We start from the raw sequence: 23,031 nt of genomic DNA, 5'->3' as shown, positions 1-23,031 counted from the left end.
CTGAGTAGCTGGGACTACAGGCGCCTGCCACAACATCTGGCTATTTTTAAAGATGAGGTCTCGTTCTGGATCAGGCTGTTCTTAAACTCGTGAGCTCAGACAATCCACACACCTCGGCCTCCCTGAGTGCTGGGATTACAGGTGTGAACCACCGCGCCTGGCCTGAAAATTATATATTTTTTAATAAAATGGACACAGTAATACATGTAAGGGAATTCAGCAAGATGAAGGAAATCCTATATAAAGTAAAAGTCTTCCGGTAATGGAAAAAATACTCTTCCTTATAAGAATTTGTCTACTCAAAGCAGGAAAGCCCCCCCCCTATTCCATTCCCTGTGCGACATACCAGATGGGTCCATCGTTTAGCTCTTTTGACTACCAAATACTTTTTACTGTGCGGTTCCTTTTCTTTTTTTTTTTTTTTTTTGTAGAGACCGAGTCTCACTGTACCACCCTCGGGTAGAGTGCCGTGGCGTCACATGGCTCACAGCAACCTCTAACTCTTGGGCTTACGCTATTCTCTTGCCTCAGCCTCCCGAGCAGCTGGGACTACAGGCGCCCGCCACAACGCCCAGCTATTTTTTGGTTGCAGTTCGGCTGGGGCTGGGTTTGAACCCGCCACCCTTGGCATATGGGGCCAGCGCCCTACTCACTGAGCCACAGGCGCCGCCCTGTGCGGTTCCTTTTCAATGTGTAGTTTTTTAGTTATATAATCATGTGATTCTTTTTTAAGTGCAAATAAAAATGAATTTAAATATATTTTCTATTTCATAGATATTACCCCTCAAGACAACCTAGCCCCCAAATCTAAATTTCTCTGTTCTTTTCCCTTTCAACCACCCAGATCTAGCATGCTAGGAACATCCCATAGCTTCAGGTCAAATCAATGTTTATTCCATATAATCAAAATTATATGCTTTTACATTAGAAAGAGAAGTTGAAAAATATTTTGGCTGAGTTGTGTGTGGTTTTATCCACTGTGCCACATTCTGGTTTAAAGGATTTTATCACTCAGTCAAAAGGCTGCAGTGGTTTTCTAGTCACAGTCAATAAAATAAAGAAAAAAAACCAAAACCCTATTATCTTCATGACTAAGCAAATCCTGAAAAGGAGCACTTAGAAAGTTGCTTTAACAACTTAAAAAGTGCACATGCACAAAAAAAAAAACAAGTGACAGAAACAATTTATTCTAAGCTAGGAGCTGCAAAATGATCAATAAGATTGTTAAAGAAAAGTTTTTGTCTACATCAACTATATCAGCTATTTAAATACTATTTGAAGCACCTAAGATAATAGAATTCATTTTATTTTATTTTTTTTTTTTTATTTTATTTTTTATTTGGCCGGGCTGGGTTTGAACCCGCCACCTCCGGCATATGGGACCGGCGCCCTACTCCTTGAGCCACAGGGGCCGCCCCATTTTATTTTATTTTTGAGATAGAGCCTCACTCGGTCACCTTGGGGTTGAGTGCCGTAGTGTCATACCTCACAGCAACCTCAAACTCTTGGGCTCAAGCCATCTTCTTGTCTCAACCTCCTGAATAACTGGACTGACAACAGGCAGCTGCCACAATGCCTGGCTAATTTTTCTATTTTTAGTAGAGATGTGGTCTTGATTTGCTCAGGCTGGTCTCGAACTCCTGAGTTCAAGTGATCCACCTGCCTTGGCCTCCCAAAATGTTAGGATCATAGGCATGAGTCACCACACCTGGACTATAGAATTGACTTTAAAACTCTTTAGTAGATTTAGAGTAGGACAGACTTTACTTTTTTGTCTTTAGTTTCACTTACCTTGTAGCCACAAGAGGGTAGCTATGACACGGCGATGCCCAGGCATCTCTTGTCCATGGCATACAATCATAGAGCAGCAAGTCCTTCTCAGTCACAGCCATGAGCACAGGTCTCCATTGCTGTCTTCCACCATCTAGTTTTGCCTGTTACAGTGGTAAAATCCAGAAATAAGAGCTAATTATGTCTTTATAAAAGTTCCTTCAGTGATCACCTAACACAGTGGGTGTCCATTTTGTCTTCCCATCTTAATGGACTTGGCCTATAGGTGATATCCCACCAGGCCTTTCCCCTGGTGAAGATTCTCCACTGGTATATGTGATGTGTGTATTTGAAAAAGCTCTTCCCCAATGAATTAAAGACACTATTTAGTGATACAATATAGTTCCATAATGAGGGAATTAACACCAGGAGTTCAAAACCAGCCTGAACAAGAGTGAGGAGACCCTGTCTCTACTAAAAGAAGAAAAATTAGCCAGGTGTTGTGGTGGGCATCTGTAGTCCCATCTGCTCAGGAGGCTGAGGCAGAAGGATCTCGAACCCAGGAGTTTGAGGTTGCTGTAAGCTAGGCTGACACCATGACACTATCCTGGGGCAACAAAAACTCTGTCTCAAAATAAATAAATAAAAATTCAAGAATAAATAGCTGATTATAATTTCCTATGGTGTGTTTTTGAAAACACTGATATGTTGTCAGATTTCCTCATTATATTTTAGAAAGACTATGTTTCCACTTCAAATGTACCACTGCATTTACTTACATAAAGTTATCTCTAAAAAGGTTTAAAAATACAGGAAAACAACCACTATTTATCCATACTGTCAAGGATCCAAGGCCAAAAAGTAAATAACTATATTCAAGAAAAGCCCTAACAACATCAAAACTTTTGCCCTCCTTAGATGAGATCTTTCAGCAAAGACTGTTTAACAACAGTGTGTTTTAACAGTGATCCTTCACTGACAGCTTCAAGGAGAATTCAAGTTGATGAATCATTTACCTCTTAAAGAGTTGTCTTCAGAGCCGCTTTTTTTTTTTTTTTTTGTAGAGACAGAGTCTCACTTTATCGCCCTTGGTAGAGTGCCGTGGCGTCACACAGCTCACAGCAACCTCCAACTCCTAGGCTTAGGCGATTCTCTTGCCTCAGCCTCCCAAGTAGCTGGGATTATAGGCGCCCGCCGCAACACCCGGCTATTTTTTTTTGTTGTTGTTGCAGTTTGGCCGGGGCCAGGTTTGAACCCACCACCCTCGGCATGTGGGGCCGGCGCCCTACCCGCTGAGCCACAGGCGCCACCCCAGAGCCACTTTTTTTAACCCACAATCTCATTCTGTTGCTTGGGCTAGAGTGCCAGTGTCAGCCTAGCTCACAGCAACCTCAAACTCCTGGGCTTAAGTAATCCTCCTGCCTCAGATTCCCAAGTAGCTGTGAGTACAGATGCACGCCATGATGCTAATTTTTCTATTTTTAGTAGAGAGGGGGTCTTGATCTTGCTCAGGCTGGTCTCAATCCAGGCCTCATGTGATCCTCCCACCTTGGCCTCCCAGAGTGCTAAGATTACAGGCATAAGTCATTGCACCTGGCCTGCAGAGCCACTTTTCATTGTCTTTTCCTTAAATGACTTGATGGTAATTTGGACATGTCAGAACATCTTAAATCTATTATCTGAAAGTGGCCTGAGTGGTTTGGTTCGTTTTATAACATCTATCATAGGTGCTCTTTTCTCTTAGCCAGAGCCACCAACTACGTTCCTAGAGTGGGAAACAAATTCTAGGCAGTAAAGGGACCAGTGTTCTACCATACGCTAAAGGCAACAAAAAACATAACCTAACCCTGAGAATTCAAGCAAAGAATTGTAGAAATAATTATACATTTTTTTTCTTTTTTTGGCCGGGGCTAGGTTTGAACCTGCCACCTCCGGCATATGGGACCGGCACCCTACTCCTTGAGCCACAGGCGCCGCCCAATTATACATTTCGTATCAGTGAACTCTAGTTTTCTTAGCGTCTATGGGTAACTCTCCAACATCACCTCTAGGGAGGTTATCTTAGATTCTTGTATTTTTAGAACACAGATACCCCAAAGGGAATTCTAGTTAATGTTCACTACTGAGTCTTTATCTCTAAGATTATTACAGACAATACTTCGATAGGGAAAATAATATAAATCTATCTGCTAAAGGGTTAAAATGGGCTCAGCGCCCGTATCACAGTGGTTACAGCACCAGCTACACAGCACCGTGGGTGGCGGTTTCAAAGCCGGGCCTGCTAAACAACAATGACAACTGCAACAAAATAAATAGCTGGGTGTTGTGGCAGGTGCCTGTAGTCCCAGCTACTTGGGAGGCTGAGGCAAGAGAATCACCTAAGCCCAGGAGTTGGAGGTTGCTGTGAGCTGTGACGCCACAGCACTCTACCGAGGGTGACAAAGTGAGACTCTGTCTCAAAATAAACAGTTAAAATGATAATATTATTTTCAAAAATAATTTTCCCCCTAAGTAACGAGAGAGATTTTGAAGGCTAGACCAAAGTATGTGCACTTGGAAACCTAAATTAAATGTATTTCTTCCCAAAGAAGGTATTTTGGATTGTAAGGGAAAATGCTAATGCTGACAGAAGTAATGCCTGATGTCAAGAGAAAGAATTTTTTGTTTAACAATTAAGTATTTATTCTTTAACTCTTTTAAGTCCTTAGTTTTTAGAGAACATCTTTTCCCTCTTCTAGCTACCACTGGAGAAAAATGAACCCTCAATTTTAGTCATTCTGTTTGCCTACCTGCCTTAATTTTTAAGGATGCTGTTTGTTTTCACTGGAGTCAAAATGCTGCCTACTATATATAGTATGTGCTTTCAGTTGTGGTATCAGCACAAGCAGCCTTGGGGCTCCATTACTGAGTTTTTGGCTGGAGAAAAAAGGAATACTAATTTCAGGGTTATAGTTTGCTTGTGTTTCAACACCCACACACACATACACCTGGCCAAACAATGGCCTTCTCAAAATTTTATTTCCTAATAAATAGAGTTGGATAGCATTAAAGATTGAAAAAAAAAAAACACTAAGTGTTCTTATTCATTCCCTGAATCCCTTAATCTTATAAATCTCTCTTTTTACAGGTGATATAGTTCTTTATTTTGTTATTATAACAGAAAACAGAAAACAAAAACTAAACAAATCTTCATCTTTCTTCATGGGTGAAGAAAAAGGAAAAAAAAAAAAAGTAAATCATTCCATTAATCCTGAGTTGAGTCTTTCTGCAATTTGGGAATTCAGGGACAAAGTAGGAACTATTAAAACAAAGCTTTTCTTGGGCAGCGCCTGTGGCTCAGTGAGTAGGGCGCCGGCCCCATATGCCGAGGGTGGCGGGTTCAAACCCAGCCCCGGCCAAACTGTAACAAAAAAATAGCCGGGCGTTGTGGCGGGCGCCTGTAGTCCCAGCTGCTCGGGAGGCTGAGGCAAGAGAATCGCGTAAGCCCAAGAGTTAGAGGTTGCTGTGAGCCGTGTGACGCCACGGCACTCTACCCGAGACAGTGAGACTCTGTCTCTACAAAAAAAAAAAAAAAAAAAAAAAAAACAAAAACAAAGCTTTTCTTTAGCTAGCTTGGCCTTTCTCATCAATACCCAAATGCATTTAAAAACTGGTTTCATAGGTAATACACGTCCTCTATTTGGTTGACTCAAAGAAAACTGCGTTTTAAGAACATAACCTGGGCACAGTGGCTCATGCCTGTAATCTTAGCATTCTGGGAGGTGGAAGTAGGAGGACTGCTTGAGGTCAGGAGTTTGATACCAGGCTGAGCAAGAACCAGACCCCATCTCTACAAAAAATAGAAAAATTAGCTGGGCGTAATAGTGCACTTAAGAGTTTGAGGTTTCTGTGGGCTATGACGCCACAGCACTCAACCCCAGGGCAACTGAGTGAGACTGTTTAAAAAAAAAAAAAAAAGGGCCCAGCGTGGTGTCTCACACCTGTAATCCTAGCTCTCTGGGAGGCCACGTGGGTGGATAGCTTGAGTTCACGAGTTCAAGACCAGCTTGAGCAAAAGCGAGACCCCATCTCTACTAAAAAATAGAAAAAACTGAAGCAAGAAGATTGCTTAACCCCAGAGTTGGAGGTTGCTGTGAGCTATGATGCGACAGCACTCTACCTAGGGCGACAGCTTGAGACTCTGTCTCAAAAAAAATTAAATTAAATTACATTAATAAAAAAAAATAGAACTACCACATGACCCAGCAATACCACTGCTGGGTCTACAAGCAAAGGAGGGAAATTTAGTATAATGAAAGATATCCAAGCTCCCATGTTTATTATAGCATTAGACACAAAAGCCAAGATTTGAAATCAACCTAAGTGTCTATCAACAAATAAATGGATAAAGAAATTGCAGTACACATACTCAATGGAATAACATATAGCCACAAAAAAAGAATTAAATCCTGTCATTTGCAACAACATGGATGGACGTGAATTTTACAGTAAGTGAAATCAGCCAAGGTCAGAAAGATAGATCTCACATGTTCTTACTCATACATGGGAACTCTAATAAATATTAAAAATAATTGATTGCATGGTGACAGAGAGCAAAAAGATGATTATCAGAAGCTGGGAAGGATAGCAGTGAGGAGGTGATAAAGTGGGGATGGTTAATGGGTGCAAAAATAAAGTTAGATAGAACAAACAATATGGTAGCACAACAGGTGACTATAATCAACAGTGAGTTAAGGTATACTTTAAAATAACTAAAAGAGTGGAATTGGAATGTTTCTAACACAAAGAAATAATAAATGCCTGAGGTTATGGATACCCCAATTACCCTATTTGCTTAATTCACAATGTATGCCTGGTATCAAAATGTCATATGCCCCTTAGAAAGATATACAACTACAGTGTACCCATAATAATTAAAAATTTAAGGCCAAGGGCAGTGGCTCACACCTGCAATCCTAGCACTCTGAAAGGCTGAGGCAGGTGGATTGCTTGAGGTCACAGAGAAGCCTGACACAAAGCGAGACATCATCTCTTAAAAAACAAACAAACAGGGTGGTGCCTGTGGCTCAGTGAGTAGGGCACCGGCCCCATATACCGGAGGTGGCGGGTTCAAACCTGGCCCTGGTCAAAAACTGCAAAAAAAAAAAAAACAACAACAACAAAAAAACAGCCAGGCACTGTGGCAGGCGCCTGTAGTCCCAGCTACTTGGGAGGCTAAGGCAAGAGAATCTCTCGAGCCCAAGAGTTTGAGGTTACTGCGAGCTATGACGCCACAGCACTCTACAAAGGGCAACAAAGGAGATTTTGTCTCAAAAAAATAAATAAATAAAAATAAAAATGTACAACACTTTTAAACCCCCAAGCCCTCCAAATCACACTGTATCCCACAAACATATACAATTATTTGTCAATTCATAAAATACTACAAATAGAAAAGATTTTTTTTTCGAGACAGAGTCTCAAGCTGTCGCCCTGGGTAGAGTGCTATGGCATCACAGCTCACAGCAACCTCAAATTCTTGGGCTTAAGCAATTCTCTTGCCTCAGCCTCCCAAGTACCTAGGACTACAGGTGCCTGCCACAACGCCCAGCTATTTTTTGGTTGCAGTTGCCATTGTTGTTTGGTGGGCCCAGCCTAGATTCTAACCCGCCAGCTCTGGTGTATGTGGCTGGCACTCTAGCCACTGAGCTACAGGTGCTGAGCCAGAAAAGATTTTTAAAGAATATAACCACTTAAAGGGTAAGATATTAGTAACATACAAATCAATATCAATATAGAAGTCCCTGTGTATAGAACAAACTATCAATCATTTACCAGTCTGCCTAAACTGATACATTACCTATCAGTTTACCAAGTATCTGTAGTATAGGTATACCCTACTTTAAACAAACTCAGTTAAGGAAAATGTGAGGTAATAAAAAAAAAATTAAGAACTCATTTGAGGTTAAATGAATGATCCCTCCTTAATTTATCTGCCCCAAATGACTATCTTCTCTAGATGCAACTGCAACTGTTTCATTTATATGCAAGCTTTTCAGGAACTATGCCTCTTGCCAAAAGGAATGTTTACTTATATTTATTATATACTTTATATACTTTAATGCTTATATTTACTTATATACTTATAATATATACTTATAAATAAGTATTATAATACTTATATAATATAAATATAAATATACTTATAAATATATAAATATATTTATACTTATTTATATACTTATAAATATATAAATATTATATATGTATATACTTATTAATATTTATATATGTATAAATATAAGTATATTATATTAATATATATTATATTAATATTTATATATTTATAAGTATATAAATATATATTTATAAGTATATAATATTATATTTATATTTATAAGTATTTATAAGTATTATAAGTATATAAATATATAAATATTACATAAATAAGTATAAATATAAACTTATATTTACTTATATACTTATATACTTTAATATTACTTATATTAAATAGATTATATGATCCATATTTTTGTTTCTTTTTTTCTATTTATTATTTATTTTTCATATCTTTCTTTGTTTCCCTTTTTCTTTTTTTGAGACATTCTCACTCTATCACCCTGGGTAGAGTGCTGTGGCATCATACTCATAGCAACCTCATGCTGTTGGACTCAAGTGATTCCCTTGCCTCAGCCTCCCAAGTAGCTGGGACTACAGGCTCCCACTCTACGCCCAGCTATTTTTAGTGATGGGGTCTTGTTCTTGCTCTGGCTGGTCTCAAACTCCTGAGCTCAAGCAATCCACTCGCCTCAACCTCCCAGAGTGCTGGGATTATAGGTGTTAGCCATCATGCCTGGCCCTGTATTTTTCTTGATCATTTTCTTTTTTTTTTTTTTTTTTTTGTGGTTTTTTGGCCGGGGCTGGGTTTGAACCCGCCACCTCCGGCATATGGGACTGGTGCCCTACTCCTTGAGCCACAGGCGCCGCCCTCTTGATCATTTTCATACTCATACAATTAACCATTTTTTTTCACAACCAATTTTAAAGGTAGAAAGGGCTTTGTTTACCTAGTTCAAAATTTATTAGATACATAAACTCATTTACAACTCTGACAAATGGTATCCAGTCTTATTTGAATGCCTTATTCTAAGAGTGATAGCTATTCTAAGAGTGATAGCTGGTCTGGGTAACTCAAGCAAAGCAACTAACTACTTCAAAAAGTACAAATTGGCTCGGGGCCCATAGCTCAGTGGTTAGGGTGCTGGCCACATACACTGGAGCTGGCAGGTTTGAACCCGGCCTGGGCCCGCTAACCAATGACAACTACAACAAAAACAAAAAAATAGCCAGGTTTGTGGCAGGTGCCTGTAGTCCCAGTGACTTGGGAGGCTGAGGCAAGAGAATCACTTAAGCCCAAGAGTTGAGGTTGCTGTGAACTGTGATGCCACGGCGCTCTACTAAGGGGTACAAAGTGAGACTCTGTGTCAAAAAAAAAAAAGTACAAATTGGCCAGGCAAAGTGGCTCATGCCTGTTATCCTAGCACTTTGAGAGGCTGAGGCGATGGATTGCTTAAACTCAGGTGTTGGAGACCAGCCTGAGCAAAAACAAGACTCTGTCTCTAAAAAAATAGCGGGACATTGTGGCAGGCACCTGTAGTCCAAACTACTCAGGTGGCTGAGGCAAGATAATCTCTTGAGCCCAAGAGTTTGAGGTTGCTGTGAGCTATGATGCCACAGAATTCTACCAAGGGTGACCAAGTGACACTGCCTCAAAAAAAAAAAAAAAAAAAAGTAAAAATCAGGAGTATTTTAGAAACAATACTTTGAATTAGTATAGTGGTAGTATTCTAAGGTGGTTGAAATATCTCCACTTAGTATTATTTACTAACCCTGAACTTGTGTTCTTATATATCTTATAACTAGTCATTTTTTGTTTGCTTTTTGTATATGGAAAAGAAAAAAAATTATTGAGCATCTCCTATACACAGAACACTAGGCTAAGTTCTCTGGAGGCAACAAAGATTTAGAGAAAAATGTGCTCCTGTCTTACAAGAATTCCCAATTGAGTGCTGGAAACACATATAAACATGGTTCATAAAAAACAGATTATGATGAATTGCTGGTTTTATTTTTCTCCAGTCTAGAATAAACCAAATTAAGTTCACTTAAAATGTCTGGCAATTGGCTTAACTCTGTGGCTCATGCCTGTAATCCCAGTACTTTGGGAGGTCAAAGTGGGTAGATCGTTTTAAGCTGGGCGATACAGCAAGACTCTGCTTCTACAAAGAAAAAAAAATTTTTAATTAGCTGGGTGTGGTGGTGCACACCTGTAGTCCCAGTTACTTGGGAGGCTGAGGTGGTAGGATTGCTTGAGTCCAGGAGTTCAAGGCTTTAGTAAGCTATGGTGATGCCACTGCATTTTAGCCTAGGCAACAGAGTGGAATCCTGTGTCTTAAAACAACAACAGTAAAAGTCTGCCCACTTTCGAACATTGCTAGTAAGAATCTAAGTGAGTATAACTCCAATGGAAGGCAATCTGGCAATATTTATCAAAATTACAAAAGCATATATTTTTTGCATTAGTTTTAAAATATGCCCACAAATTGTTCGCTACTCTTCAAGAAGCAGAGCCTGAAAATCATCCCCTTGGGTGTAGAATGGACTTAGTGACTCACTTCTAATAAAAACAATAAAGTAACAGTGTGGAACGTCTGAGACTAGGTCATAAAAGGCACTGTGGCTATCTTGTCCTCTCTCTTAGATCACACACTTTGGGAAAACCAGCAGTCATGTCACAAGGACACTCAAGCAGCCCTGTGGAAGGTCCCTGGCAAGAAACTGAGGACGTAAAGATGGAGACTTTACCTCTTTCATGTTTACATGGATGGAGTTGGAACATATTCTTCTTAGTGAAGTATCTCAAGAATGGAAGAAAAAGTATCCAATGTACTCAGCCCTACTATGAAACTAATTTATGGCTTCCACATGAAAGCTATAACCCAGTTATAACCTAAGAATAGGGGGAAGGGGGAGAGGGAAGGGAGGGAGGGGGGATGAGGGCGGAGGGAGTGCGATTGGTGGGATTATACCCGAGGTGCATCTTACAAGGGTACATGTGAAACTTAGTAAATGTAGAATGTAAATGTCTTAACACAATAACTAAGAAAATGCCAGGAAGGCTATGTTAACTAGTGTGATGAAAATGTGTCAAATGGTCTATAAAACCAGTATATGGTGACCCATGATCGCATTAATGTACACAGCTATGATTTAATAAAAAAAAAAAAAGAAACTGAGGACGTCTGCCAACAGCCAGGAAGAAACTGAGGGCTTCCTATACCAGCCTCATTCATCAATCTTCTTAGAAGTGGACCCACCAATCACAGTCAGACCCTCAGATGAGGCCAGACTTGGTGGCTTATGCCTATAATCCTTGCCTTCCAGAGTGCTAGGATTACAGGTATGAGCCACCGAGCCTGGCTGAGGCGGGTGGATTGCCCTGAGCTCACAGGTTCGAGACTTGCCTGAGCAAAAGAGAGACCCGGTCTCTGAAAATAGCTGGGCATTGTGGCAGGCACCTGTAGTCCCAGCTACTCGAGTGGCCGAGGCAAGAGAATCGCTTGAGCCCAAGAGTTGGAGGTTGCTGTGAGCTATGACACTACAGCACTCTACTGGGGTGACAAAGTGAGACTCTGCCTTAAAAAATAAAAAAACAAACCCCTCAGATAACAGCCACCCTGGCTGATCACTTGATTCCAACTACCCAGCCAGGCTGCTATCAGATTCCTGATCTTTAGAAACTGTGGCAGGTGTACATTATTTTAAACAACTATGTCTTGGGGGCGATTTGTTGTGTAGTGATAGATAACAAATAACCCTTTAATACAGCACTTCCGTGGATTCCTTGAGGATAGAAATATGCCCTCCTTTCTGAACTCTGACTATCCATACTTAGGAACTGAGGTAAACTGTTGGATAAATCCCTTATTAACCAGTTTTACTACTTACTATCAGAAATGTAAAGAACCAAATATATTCAGACAATGTGGATTCTCTTAAGTGATCTATCTGAAGAGTTTAGATAATGCAGCCTAATTTTTTAATGCCAAAATAGGGGAAATGCTTATTTAACTACAGTCACACAATTCTTTAAAAAAAAAAAAAAAAAAGAATGACATAGCTCTCTGTGCATCAATAAGGAAAGCTCTCCCGGTATACTGTTTAATGGAAAAAAAAAAAGAGGTGAGAGAATAAGGAGTGTGCATGACTTGCTACCTTCTCTCTTGAGAGGATAAGAAAAATACATGCTCATATTTTCTTTTTATTTGCATAAAGGAACTCTCAAACGATTCAATAAAGAGGGTAAAAATAATCACCAGTCCGTGGGAAGAGGGGATGGGAATGAGGTGGATGTGGGACAGGACTGAGGGCAAGATTTGCACCCATTAATTTTTTATTGTTTGATTTTCGAACCATGTGAACGGGTTAACTTTCTAAAATCATGAACATTCTAACATTGCTGAAAGCACAGAACAATTACCATTGAGTCCAGTTTCTCGATAAGCATACAAAAATAATATAGAAACAATGAAAAACACAACTAAAACATTTAAACTTTCAAAGCCGTGAGTACTTATACCATGATTTTCATTAGTTTCTTTGCTTAGTTATTCTAATCACGCTTCTTGGAAATGATCACTGTACTATTATGTGTCCTCATTTATTATAATTTTATTTGAAACGTTCATAAAATTTCAGAGGTAAAAAGAAATTACCCCAAATTGGCCCCACCACAAAATTGCCTGGGGAGCTACCAAACAAAGACTGCCAGGCCCCACCACAGATCTACCAAAATAAGAACGTCACTGGGAATAACATCCTCTCCAAATAAACGAAATCAACCTTGACTCAAAAAAAAAAAAAAAAGAGATTAGGGCTTTGTTGGGGTTAAGTGGGAGCTTAGATATGGGAAACTATTTCTTTATTTTGAGATATCATCTCATTTTTTGCCATAGTTCACTGTAACCTCTGGCTCCTGTACTCATCCTTCTGCCTCAGGTTCCTGTATAGCTGGGACATCAAGTTAACGCCATCACACCTGGCTAATATTTTTAGTTTTTGTAGAGACAGAGTCTGCTTGCTATTGCTATTGCTGGTCTCGAACTCCTGAGTTCAAGCCATCCTCCTGCTATAGCCTCCCGAAGTGCTAGGGTTACAGGCATGAGCTACCACACCTAGCCTTAAACAAAATAGAATAAAAGTCAAAAACAAAAGATGAGAAACCTTTCTGGGCTGATTCTGATGTGTTGGAGAGCCAAAGATCAAGTTTATTCTCTGCCCCTTTTGCATACACATGAGGAACTAAGACCCAAAGAGATGAAAGAAATGTTTAAAAGATCTAAAAACAGAACTAGCATTTGAACACTTATCTCTGAACCTCTTAGTCCAGCCTTCTTTCTACAAATTCCTCTGGCTTAGTAAAGGATGAGGAAGAAAAAGTGTATAACATAATATCATGGGGTATTTGCGAAACTTGGTAAATGTAGAATGTAAATGTTTTGGCACAGTAACTGAGATAACACCGGAAAGGCTATGTTAACCACTGTGATAAAAATGTGTCAAATGGTTTATGAAGCGAGTGTATGATGCCCCATGATCATATCAATGTATACAGTTATGATTTAATAATAAAAAAAAATAATAATATCATGAAGAAATTTACTCCCCTGACACAGCCCAGCATGGTGGCTCATGCCTTTAATCCTAACACTCTTCAGAGGATGAGGTGGGAGGATCAGTTCAGCTCAGGAGTTTGAGACCAGCCTGAGCAACAGCAAGACTCCATCTCTATTAAAAATAGAAAATTAGCCAGGTGTTGTGGCAAGCCAGGTGTTGTAGTCACAGCTGATGGAGGAAGATTGCTTAAACCCAGGAGTTTGAGGTTGCTATGAGCTATGCTAACACCATGGCACTATAGCTTGGGCAATAAGGAGAGATGCTGTCTAAAAAATAATAATAATAGATTCAGCGCTTGTAGAACAGTGCTTATGGCATTGGCTATATACACTGAGGCTGGCGGGTTCAAACCCTGCCCATAGCCAGGCCTTGTGGCAGGCGCCTGTAGTCCCAGCTACTTGGGAGGCACAGGCAAGAGAATCACTTAAGCCCAAGAGTTTGAGGTTGCTGTGAACTGTGATGTCACAGCTCTCTACCGAGGGCGGCATAGTGAGTCTCTGTCTCAAAAAAAAAAAAAAAAAATAGGGCAGCACCTGTGGCTCAAGAAGTAGGGCACCGGCCGCATATGCTAGAGGTGGTGGGTTCAAACCCAGCCCTGGCAAAACAAAACAAAAACTGCAAAAAAAAAAAAAAAATAAATAAATAATAAATCTAAATAATAATATATTTTTATTCCCCCCTTTATCAAACCTGGGATTTAAAATAAATTGGATTTTTGAGTTCTTCCTTTCTCTTCACTCAACAGCTTAATACTTAACCTTTTCTGTTTCTCTCCTTTTCATTTTTCATTTCTGGAGGACAATTCTACCTTTGTCTAATGCCTTGTAAAATCTAAGGGAATTTTTACAAATAGGGAGATAAACTACAGTCTGTTGCCGCTGGAAGTTTGGGCCAATAGATTAGAAAAGGGGGGCCGGGCGCAGTGGCTCATGCCTATAATCCTAGCACTCTGGGAGTCCGAGGCAGGTGGATTGCTTGAGCTCACAAGTTCAAGACCAGCCTGAGCAAAAGCGAGACCGCGTCTCTACTAAAAATGGAAAACCCGAGGCAAGAAGATCACTTGAGCCTGAGAGTTTGAGGTTGCTGTGAGTTATGACGCTACGGCACCCTACCTAGGGCAACAGCTTGAGACTGTCTTGAAAAAAAAGAAAAAGGGTTGGGAAAGTATGACACTAGGCCAAATCCCCACCACCACCTATTTACTTTTTTAAAGTTCTGCTGAAACACAGTCACACCCATTCATTTTCATATTGTCTATGACTGTTTTCTTGCTACAACAGCACAGTCAAGTAGTTGTAATGCTATCTGTCTCTTTACAAAAAAGTTTGTTGACCCTGGTCTAAAATCATGAAAACTACCTTCTGTCATTAAGGGAAGAAATTATAGTAACCTTCTTTTTAGTTACATCATGATGGTGATTACCGTCACAGTCCATTCTCCTAGTGGAGGGGATAATTAGCAACAAAGAGCTAAAGGGTAGAAAGGGAAAAGGGGAAGAGCACAAAAGACAATAAAGCTCTGCAAGCTAGATATCCAGAACTAACAGCATGATAAATCTTACAGACATATGACATGGGGAAGCATCCCGGCTCTGAAGGGGGCCAGGCGAGACCATGCCATGCCTCCCAGCCTACCTGTTCTGCCAGCCAGGCAATGTGCTTGACCTCCTTGCTGCCTCCTGCTGTGCTGGTTGCACCAAGCATGGCATTGAGTTCAGCCAATACCTGTGGGAGGAGAGCCATTATGTTGGTGTGGATAGCTACGAACCAGGAGTGTGCTGTGGCTGTGTCCTTGCAGCGTAGGATCAACGTGTTCCTGCTATCAGGAGAATGTAGCTCTATTAATCTGTGTGAAAAAAAAAAAGTAAGCTAGGTCAGAAGTCATCAAATCTGCTAGGGTCTAACATACATAACTGCAAATCTATTTTAATTTTGCATTTCTCAAATAAAGATACTTTTTCTTAATTCCCTAGAGTCTAATTCCAGAGAAAACCACATATGGAAAGATAATCATCAGAAAGACTAACTGTTGGATCTGCTGTTTCCACATGTTAATGTAATGAGCTAAAATGACGGGATCATATTGTATCATCTACAGTAGAGCACTCTGCTTTAACTTCCATGTCAAAGAAATGAAATGCTTGGTTGCTGAGTCTCACAGGCACATTGTAAAGAAGGAACTGATATTCTTAAAATAAAGAAAAAGGAAATTACAGGAGAATATTATTCTTTATGAAAAGTTGGAACTGGGTGGCGCCTGTGGCTCAAAGGAGTAGGGCGCTGGTCCCATATACCGGAGGTGGCGGGTTCAAACCCAACCCTGGCCAAAAACTGCAAAAAACAAAAAACAAAAAAAAAGTTGGATCTGCATTTTAGTGTCTAGGTAACATTATATGATTAAATCATCCAAAGAGTCATGGTGAAAATACATTTAAGAGATCAACGCTATTTATTAATGTTCAACTGAGAACAATCTATATTAAGGTTTCACATGGTAGGCTACAAATGAATCGACAAACTACCAATGACCAAGGAGATATCTCTATTTCCTGAAGACAATTTTTGTTGTCCTGAAGCAGTGTCATCAGATTCTACACCACCTGTCAAAGATAAGCAATTTATATGTATACAAACATTTCTACTTTGAAGTTTGAGTCCTTTTCTTTTGCCACTTTTTTTTTTTTTTTGAGACAGAGTCTCACTATACTGTCCTTGGCAGAGTTCTGTGGTGTCATAGCTCACAGCAACCTCCAATTCTTGAGCTTAAGCAATTCTCTTGCCTCAGCTTCCCAAGTTCTTTGCCACATTTTTAAATCCCTTAAAATTCTGAGTATTTTATGTATGTATTTATTTTTTTTAATGAGACAGAGTCTCACTTTATCGCCCTCAGTAGACTGTTATGGCATCACAGCTTACAGCAACTTCCAGCGCTTGGGCTTAGGCAATTCTCTTGCCTCAGCCTCCTGAGTAGCTGGGACTACAGGTGCCCGCCACAATACCAAGCTAATTTTTTGTTGTTGTTGCAGTTTGGCTGGGGCCAGGTTCGAACCTGCAACCCTTGGTATATGGGGCCAGTGCCCTACTCACTGAGCCACAGGTGCCGCCCAATTCTGGGTATTTAAAGTTGTTGTATTTTGTGTGGTAATTATTAATTCTCATTTAAACTCTGGTTGGTCTAACACTTAACTGAGCACCTACTATATGTCAGATACTATGCTAGACACTGGCATTGGAGATACAGTGATAAAAATAAAGTCAATCTCTACCCTCACTGAGCCTATAGTCTAATGGAGAAAGCAGAAAATGAACAATTAATGAAACACAATTATAGGTTATAAAAAGCATTATAAAGGAATGTGATAATTATTCTGGAGTTCTTGTGTTAAAAAGGCAGTCCCAAGGTGGGACTAAGGTGGGTAATAGCAAAGTGGAACTACAATGGAAACCTCTAGACTTCTGGAGCACCCTTACTAACCTGGTGTCATGCTACAAGACAATTTGTAAACACATCTACCTGGTACCTACCTACTTACCCACCCACTTCGTTTCCTATTGTAGATACCCATCTGACTACTTCCAGACCTAGCTACCGTGTCTGTCCATCTTTTATATGCCTTCAAAATTCTAGGGAACAGCCAAATATGACAAAAGTTCTAGAAAATAGCGGCAACTTAAAATAAGAGCTGTGAACAGTCAAAATGCTTAACACATTGCTGACCAGCAATTTTACACGAAAACTATCCATGTTACTGGGTAACTAGAGACTAGTCAGCTATGTGTTGAGAAAGTCCCTACAATGGGCAGGGCCTGTGGCTCAGTGGGTAGGGTACCAGCCCCATACACTGAGGATGGTGGGTTCGAACCCAGCCCTGGCCAAACTGCAACAAAAAATAGCCAGGCATTGTGGCAAGCGCCTGTAGTCCTAGCTACTTGTTGAGGCTGAGGCAAAAGAATCGCCTAAGTCCAGGAGTTGGAGGTTGCTGTGAGCTGTGATGCCATGGCACTCTACTAAGGGCAATAAAGTGAGACTTTGTCTCTAAAAACAAAAGAAAAAGAAAAAAAGAAGGAAAAAAAAAGTCCCTACATGAAAGTAGGGACACTCAGAGAAAAACCTTTAGACAACAAATCATAAACTATTTGCTTTTGTTTTAGCCTATTCTATAGCTAAATAAAAGGAGAGATAGCTTGGGACCAGAATTTAGAGCATGTTAACTCTGGATATTAACTGGTAACACGAAATTACTGAAGATTCTCAATAGGAGAACAACATGAGCAAAACAATAAGATTAAAACATAATTTTATGAGGCCAGGCATGGTAGCTCATGCCTGTAATCCTAGTACTTTGGGAAGCTGAAGTAGGAAGATCCCTTGAGCTCAGGAGTTTGAGACCAGCCTGAGCAACAGTGGGACCCCACCTCTACTAAAAACAGAAAAATTAGCTGGCTATTGTGGCGGGCACCTGGTAGTCCCAGATACCCAGGAGGCTAAGGCAGAAGGATCACTTGAGTCCGGGAGTTTGAGATTGGTGAAAGCTGACACCACTGCACTCTAGCTGGGCAACACAGTGAGACTCTGTCTCAAATAATGATGATGATGATGATGATGATGATGATGATGATGATGATGATGATGATGATAGTAATTTTATGAGACGTGTACATCCATGTTTTGTAGCAAAGTAATTCACAGTACCCAAAAGGTGGAAGCAACCCAAGTATACAATGATAAACAAAATGTGGTATACATGTACAATGGAACATTATCAAACCTTAAAAAGGAAAGAAATCCTGTCACATGCTACAACACAGATGAACACTGAGGATAGTATACTAAGCAAAATAAGCCAGTCACAAAAGGACAAATATTACATGAGTCCACTTACATGAGATATCCTAGACAGTCAAACTCATAAAAACAGAAAGTAGAATGACAGTTGCCAGGGATGAAGAAGGAAGGAATGGGGAGTTGTTTAATGAGTATACAGTTTTAGTTTCATAAGATGAAAAGTTTCTAGACATTGCTTTTGATCAAAAATTACTTATCAGGTACAATGTATGCTATTCAGGTGACAGTTACAGTAAAACTTTACTGTATATATTCACTTTACCACTATATAATTTATCCACGTCACAAAAAAACCCACTCATGTTCACTATAGCTATTAAAATAAAAAAAACAAAACAAAATGTTCTAGAAATTGGCTACATAAGAATATGAGTATACTTAACACTAGTCACATATATATATTAACACTTAAAAATGATTAGGATGGGGGTGGTGCCTGTGGCTCAGTGAGTAGCTACTCTACGGAGGACAATAAAGGGAGACTCTGTCTCTACCCAAAAAAAAAAAATGATTAAGATGGGCGGCTATTTTTTGGTTGCAGCCGTCATTGTTGTTTGGTGGGCCCGGGCTGGATTCGAACCCGCCAGCTCAGGTGTATGTGGCTGGCGCCTTAGCTACAGGTGCCAAGCCCATGCATTTTTTTGTAACAGTTGTCATTGTTGTTTAGTTGGCCCGGACTGGGTTCAAACCTGCCAGCCCCGGTGTATGTGGTCAGAGCCCTAACCACTGAGCTATAGGAGCTGAACCATTTTCATTATCTTTTAAATGTCTTTTGCAGGCTGGGCATGGTGGCTTACACCTGTAATCCTAGCACTCGGGGAGGCTCAGGAGTTCCAGACCAGCCTGAGCTAGGGCAAGATCCTATCTCTAAAAATAGCTAGGCATTGTGAGGCACCTGCAGTCTCAGCTACTTGGGAGGCTGAGGCAAAAAGGATTACTTGAGCCCAGGAGTTTGAAGTTGCTGTGAACTATGGTACTACAGCACTCTACTGAGGGTGACAAAGTAAGACTGTGTCTCAAAAAATAAATAAATAAAATAAATAGATAAATGATTAGGTACCTGTAACTCAGTGGCTACGGTGTCAGCCACATACACTGGAGCTGGTGGGTTCAAATCCAGCCTGGGCCTGCCAAACAACAATGACAACTACAACCAAAAAATAGCTGGGCATTGTGGTAGGCGCCTGTAGTCCCAGCGACTTCGGAGGCTGAGGCAAGAGAATCGCTTAAGCCCAAAAGGTTGCGGTTGCTGTGAGCTGTGACACCTCCTACCAAGGGATACATAGTAAGACTCTGTCTCAAAAAATACATAGATAAATAATTAAATAAATAAATAGATAAGTATCTTTTGCAGGACAGAAGTTTTTTTTTTTTTCTTTTTCGTGGAGACAGAGTCTCACTTTATGGCCCTCGGTAGAGTGCCGTGGCATCACACAGCTCACAGCAACCTCCAACTCCTGGGCTTAAGCAATTCTCTTGCCTCAGCCTCCCGAGTAGCTGGGACTGCAGGCGCCCGCCACAACACCCGGCTATTTTTTTTGTTGCAGTTTGGCCGGGGCCGGGTTTGAACCCGCCACCCTCGGCATATGGGGCCGGCGCCTTACCGACTGAGCCACAGGTGCCGCCCTCTTTTTTTTTTTTTTTTTGTAGAGACAGAGTCTCACTGTACAGCCCTCGGTAGAGTGCAGTGGCGTCACACGGCTCATAGCAACCTCTAACTCTTGGGCTTACGCGATTCTCTTGCCTCAGCCTCCCAGGCAGCTGGGACTACAGGCGCCCGCCACAACACCCAGCTATTTTTTTGTTGCAGTTTGACCGGGGCTGGGTTTGAACCCACCACCCTCGGTATATGGGGCCGGCGCCCTACTCACTGAGCCACAGGTGCCGCCCCATGGACATAAGTTTTTTATTTTAAAGAAGTTCAACTTGACAATTTTTCTTTACGGATTGTATGTTTGGTGCTGCATATGTGAAAACTTACAGATTTTTTAAAAGCACAATCCTATGAGCTCAAGAAGAATAGGAATGACTACAATAAGAGACTATAATAAATTCTGGAAGCTGGCAAGCAGATAAAGGAGTTAAATGACTTAGCAGCCATGGGCGGCGCCTGTGGCTCAGTGAGTAGGGCACTGGCCCCATATGCCGAGGGTGGCGGGTTCAAACCCAGCCCCGGCCAAACTGCAACAAAAAAATAGCCGGGCGTTGTGGCGGGCGCCTGTAGTCCCAGCTGCTTGGGAGGCTGAGACAAGAGAATTGCGTAAGCCCAAGAGTTAGAGGTTGCTCTGAGCCGTGTGATGTCATGGCACTCTACCTGACGGGGTACAGTGAGACTCTGTCTCTATAAAAATAAATAAATAAATAAATAAATAAATGACTTAGCAGCCTTAAGAAAAGTAGAGAGAGCTGAATCCCAGCCAATCCATGCTGCAGAATCCCTAAGAGGCTGGAGAAAGGGTGGCACTAATCACTTCTGAAGTGGGAATAAAGCAGCTAAAATAAAGAGGCTAGATAAAAGCCTGTTTCAGCATTCCCTGTACCCAGTAAACAGTGAGTGCCCCACCCTCATCCCAGCAAAAGACTCACATCTACTTTCATCCCGCCACACTCGGTGGGGAAGGCAGTGATGCCATTAATTCAGCCTGTATACCAGACTGATCATTTTCTAGAGAGACTACTTATTTCCCCCTCATTCCACCTGGTATGTAACCAGCAAAACATCCTTCAAACACATACTAAAAGTCCAGTCATAAAATCATGATGAGAAATTTCCTTCACTCCTCCTACTGACCTACGAAGTACTAAAGACAGTGATCTCAGGGCCGTGCCTGTGGCTCAAGGAGTAGGGCACTGGCTCCACATGCTGGAGGTGGTGGGTTCAAACCCAGCCCTGGCCAAAAACCGCAAAAAAAAAAAAAAAAGACAGTGATCTCTACATATAAAACATTCACTTTCTAAAATCTTTTATACCTTATACAGTTACTAGAACATTCTCTCAAACATGTCTCCTTTGACAGTCTAAATTTTGGAAATCCTGATGTCACAGATCTTAGTTATCAGTAACTGAAAGAATGGAAACTAAATGTTATAAAATGAAACTATGCCTGATTAAACACAAGCAGATGCTGATAGCACTGGCTGAAAAAAGATAAAAAATAGGCAGGAAGTTATTTCCCAGGGACGGATCACTAATTTTTTCAGAAAAGAAAAATTTCTCAATGTTTCTTAAAAAAGGATTGTGAAATAGAAAATTAAATTAGAAGAAACAGAAAAAGAACTCCAAAATAGGATTAATGAATATAGGATGCCAAAGAGTCAGCTTTGAAGAAGCAGCCCCTAAAACTAATAAGTACCAGCAATTCCTAATATCTACTGTTTTAGAAGAAAAATTCAAATGAACACTCTGCTAATAGAAAGACAGAGGCAGTCTGTCAGTAATAATTTGGGCCTACAGGAGAGAGGAGACAGCTATAATGTGTAAAGTTTTGGCCTCTGATCAAACCACTGAGGATTTCCTGAGAAAGGCAATTAACACTTTGATCAGAAGAATCAAATTAATGTTTAGGTAAGCAGAAGCTTGAGCTAAATCCAGCCTACTTTATTTCTTCTGTTTAGTAAAGTCTTTGATATAATTTGTCTTCTACTTAGTAAAAATTATGACATATAATTTTATATGTCATAAAGCCAAAATTTATCTTTTACATGGAAAATAGCCAATGTGAAGATGACTGAGACATTGTGAAACAATGTAGCAACAGAGATTCATGTTTCCAAAAAGCGGAGTTTAAGAACACCTTGTTCTTGCTCAACTTCACAGGGCCCACAATGCTGTTTGCTTAGGAAAGGGCTCAAGTTCTTCATCATTATTTATTTAGCTTTCACTTTCCAGAATGAAATGCTTATAACTATCAGACATATCTAGTGAGGTCTTGAAAACTTAAGGTGGGGGAAGGGAGTAAACTTCCACTGCTCCCCCTACTTACTTATTCTATTTTTTTTTTGATTGTTGAAGGAGAATTTAATGTAGGAAAGTAGAATGCTTAGGGTGTGGGCTCTGGAAAGGGAACACCTTGGCCTTGGTCTTGGGTTAGCAGATGCTGAAGCAGGGAATGCAGGGACCAGCAGACAGGTGGTCATACATATCATGGTAGCTTCTGATATCATCCCAATGTATGAAGCCAGGGTCAGCATCCAGGAAGTGGGCCCGAGGGTGGCCAGCCAATGCTGCCCGAATCAGCTCATTCACCTGTTGGTTCTTCTCCCAAAGTGGATTAGGATGCTGGCTCCTTGGAAGCAGGCCCAACACCATGACCCAGGTCTAAGGCTGACGCGGGTTCACCAGTTGCATAATGGCCTTGATGACGCCAGCCAACTGTTCTACTGTGTGCCCGCGGTTGTTGGTGCCCACCCACGCCACCACAATCTCAGGCCAGATGTTTTCCAGCTCCCCATTACCAAGCTGTCACCGCCAATGCCAAAGTTAAGTACATGCAGAGGAAAGAAGAGCTCCCGCCAGATCTTGCACTGGTACATTAACTAGACTTAGGAGTCCCCAGTGAAGATGACAGGTTCCTTATCTTTGCTGGCCACCACAAACCAATGGTGCAGGGACATCCAGCGCCCATCGCTCTGCATGTCCTGCACTGGCATGGGCTTGCTGGCTGGGCACCCGCAGCAAGGAGGAAGGAGCTACTTACTCAT

At 40.9% G+C, this 23,031-nt stretch overlaps 1 protein-coding gene across 1 annotated transcript in view; it reads right to left on the bottom strand.

The window, feature by feature from the left end:
- Positions 1-23,031, bottom strand: part of SNTB2 (syntrophin beta 2) — a 116,667-nt gene that overhangs the window by 30,707 nt on the left and 62,929 nt on the right. The window contains exons 3-4 of the mRNA XM_053605100.1: positions 15,120-15,330; positions 1,792-1,934 (exon numbers count right to left, since the gene is read on the bottom strand). Of these exons, the coding sequence (XP_053461075.1) occupies positions 1,792-1,934; positions 15,120-15,330 (354 nt within the window). The remainder of the gene's footprint in view (positions 1-1,791; positions 1,935-15,119; positions 15,331-23,031) is intronic.

The sequence above is a fragment of the Nycticebus coucang genome, chromosome 2 (assembly GCF_027406575.1).
Source record: "Nycticebus coucang isolate mNycCou1 chromosome 2, mNycCou1.pri, whole genome shotgun sequence".
Classification (NCBI taxonomy): Eukaryota; Metazoa; Chordata; class Mammalia; order Primates; family Lorisidae; genus Nycticebus; species Nycticebus coucang.
The sequence above is the reverse complement of the archived record's forward strand: the minus strand, read 5'-3'. Positions and strand labels throughout refer to the sequence as shown.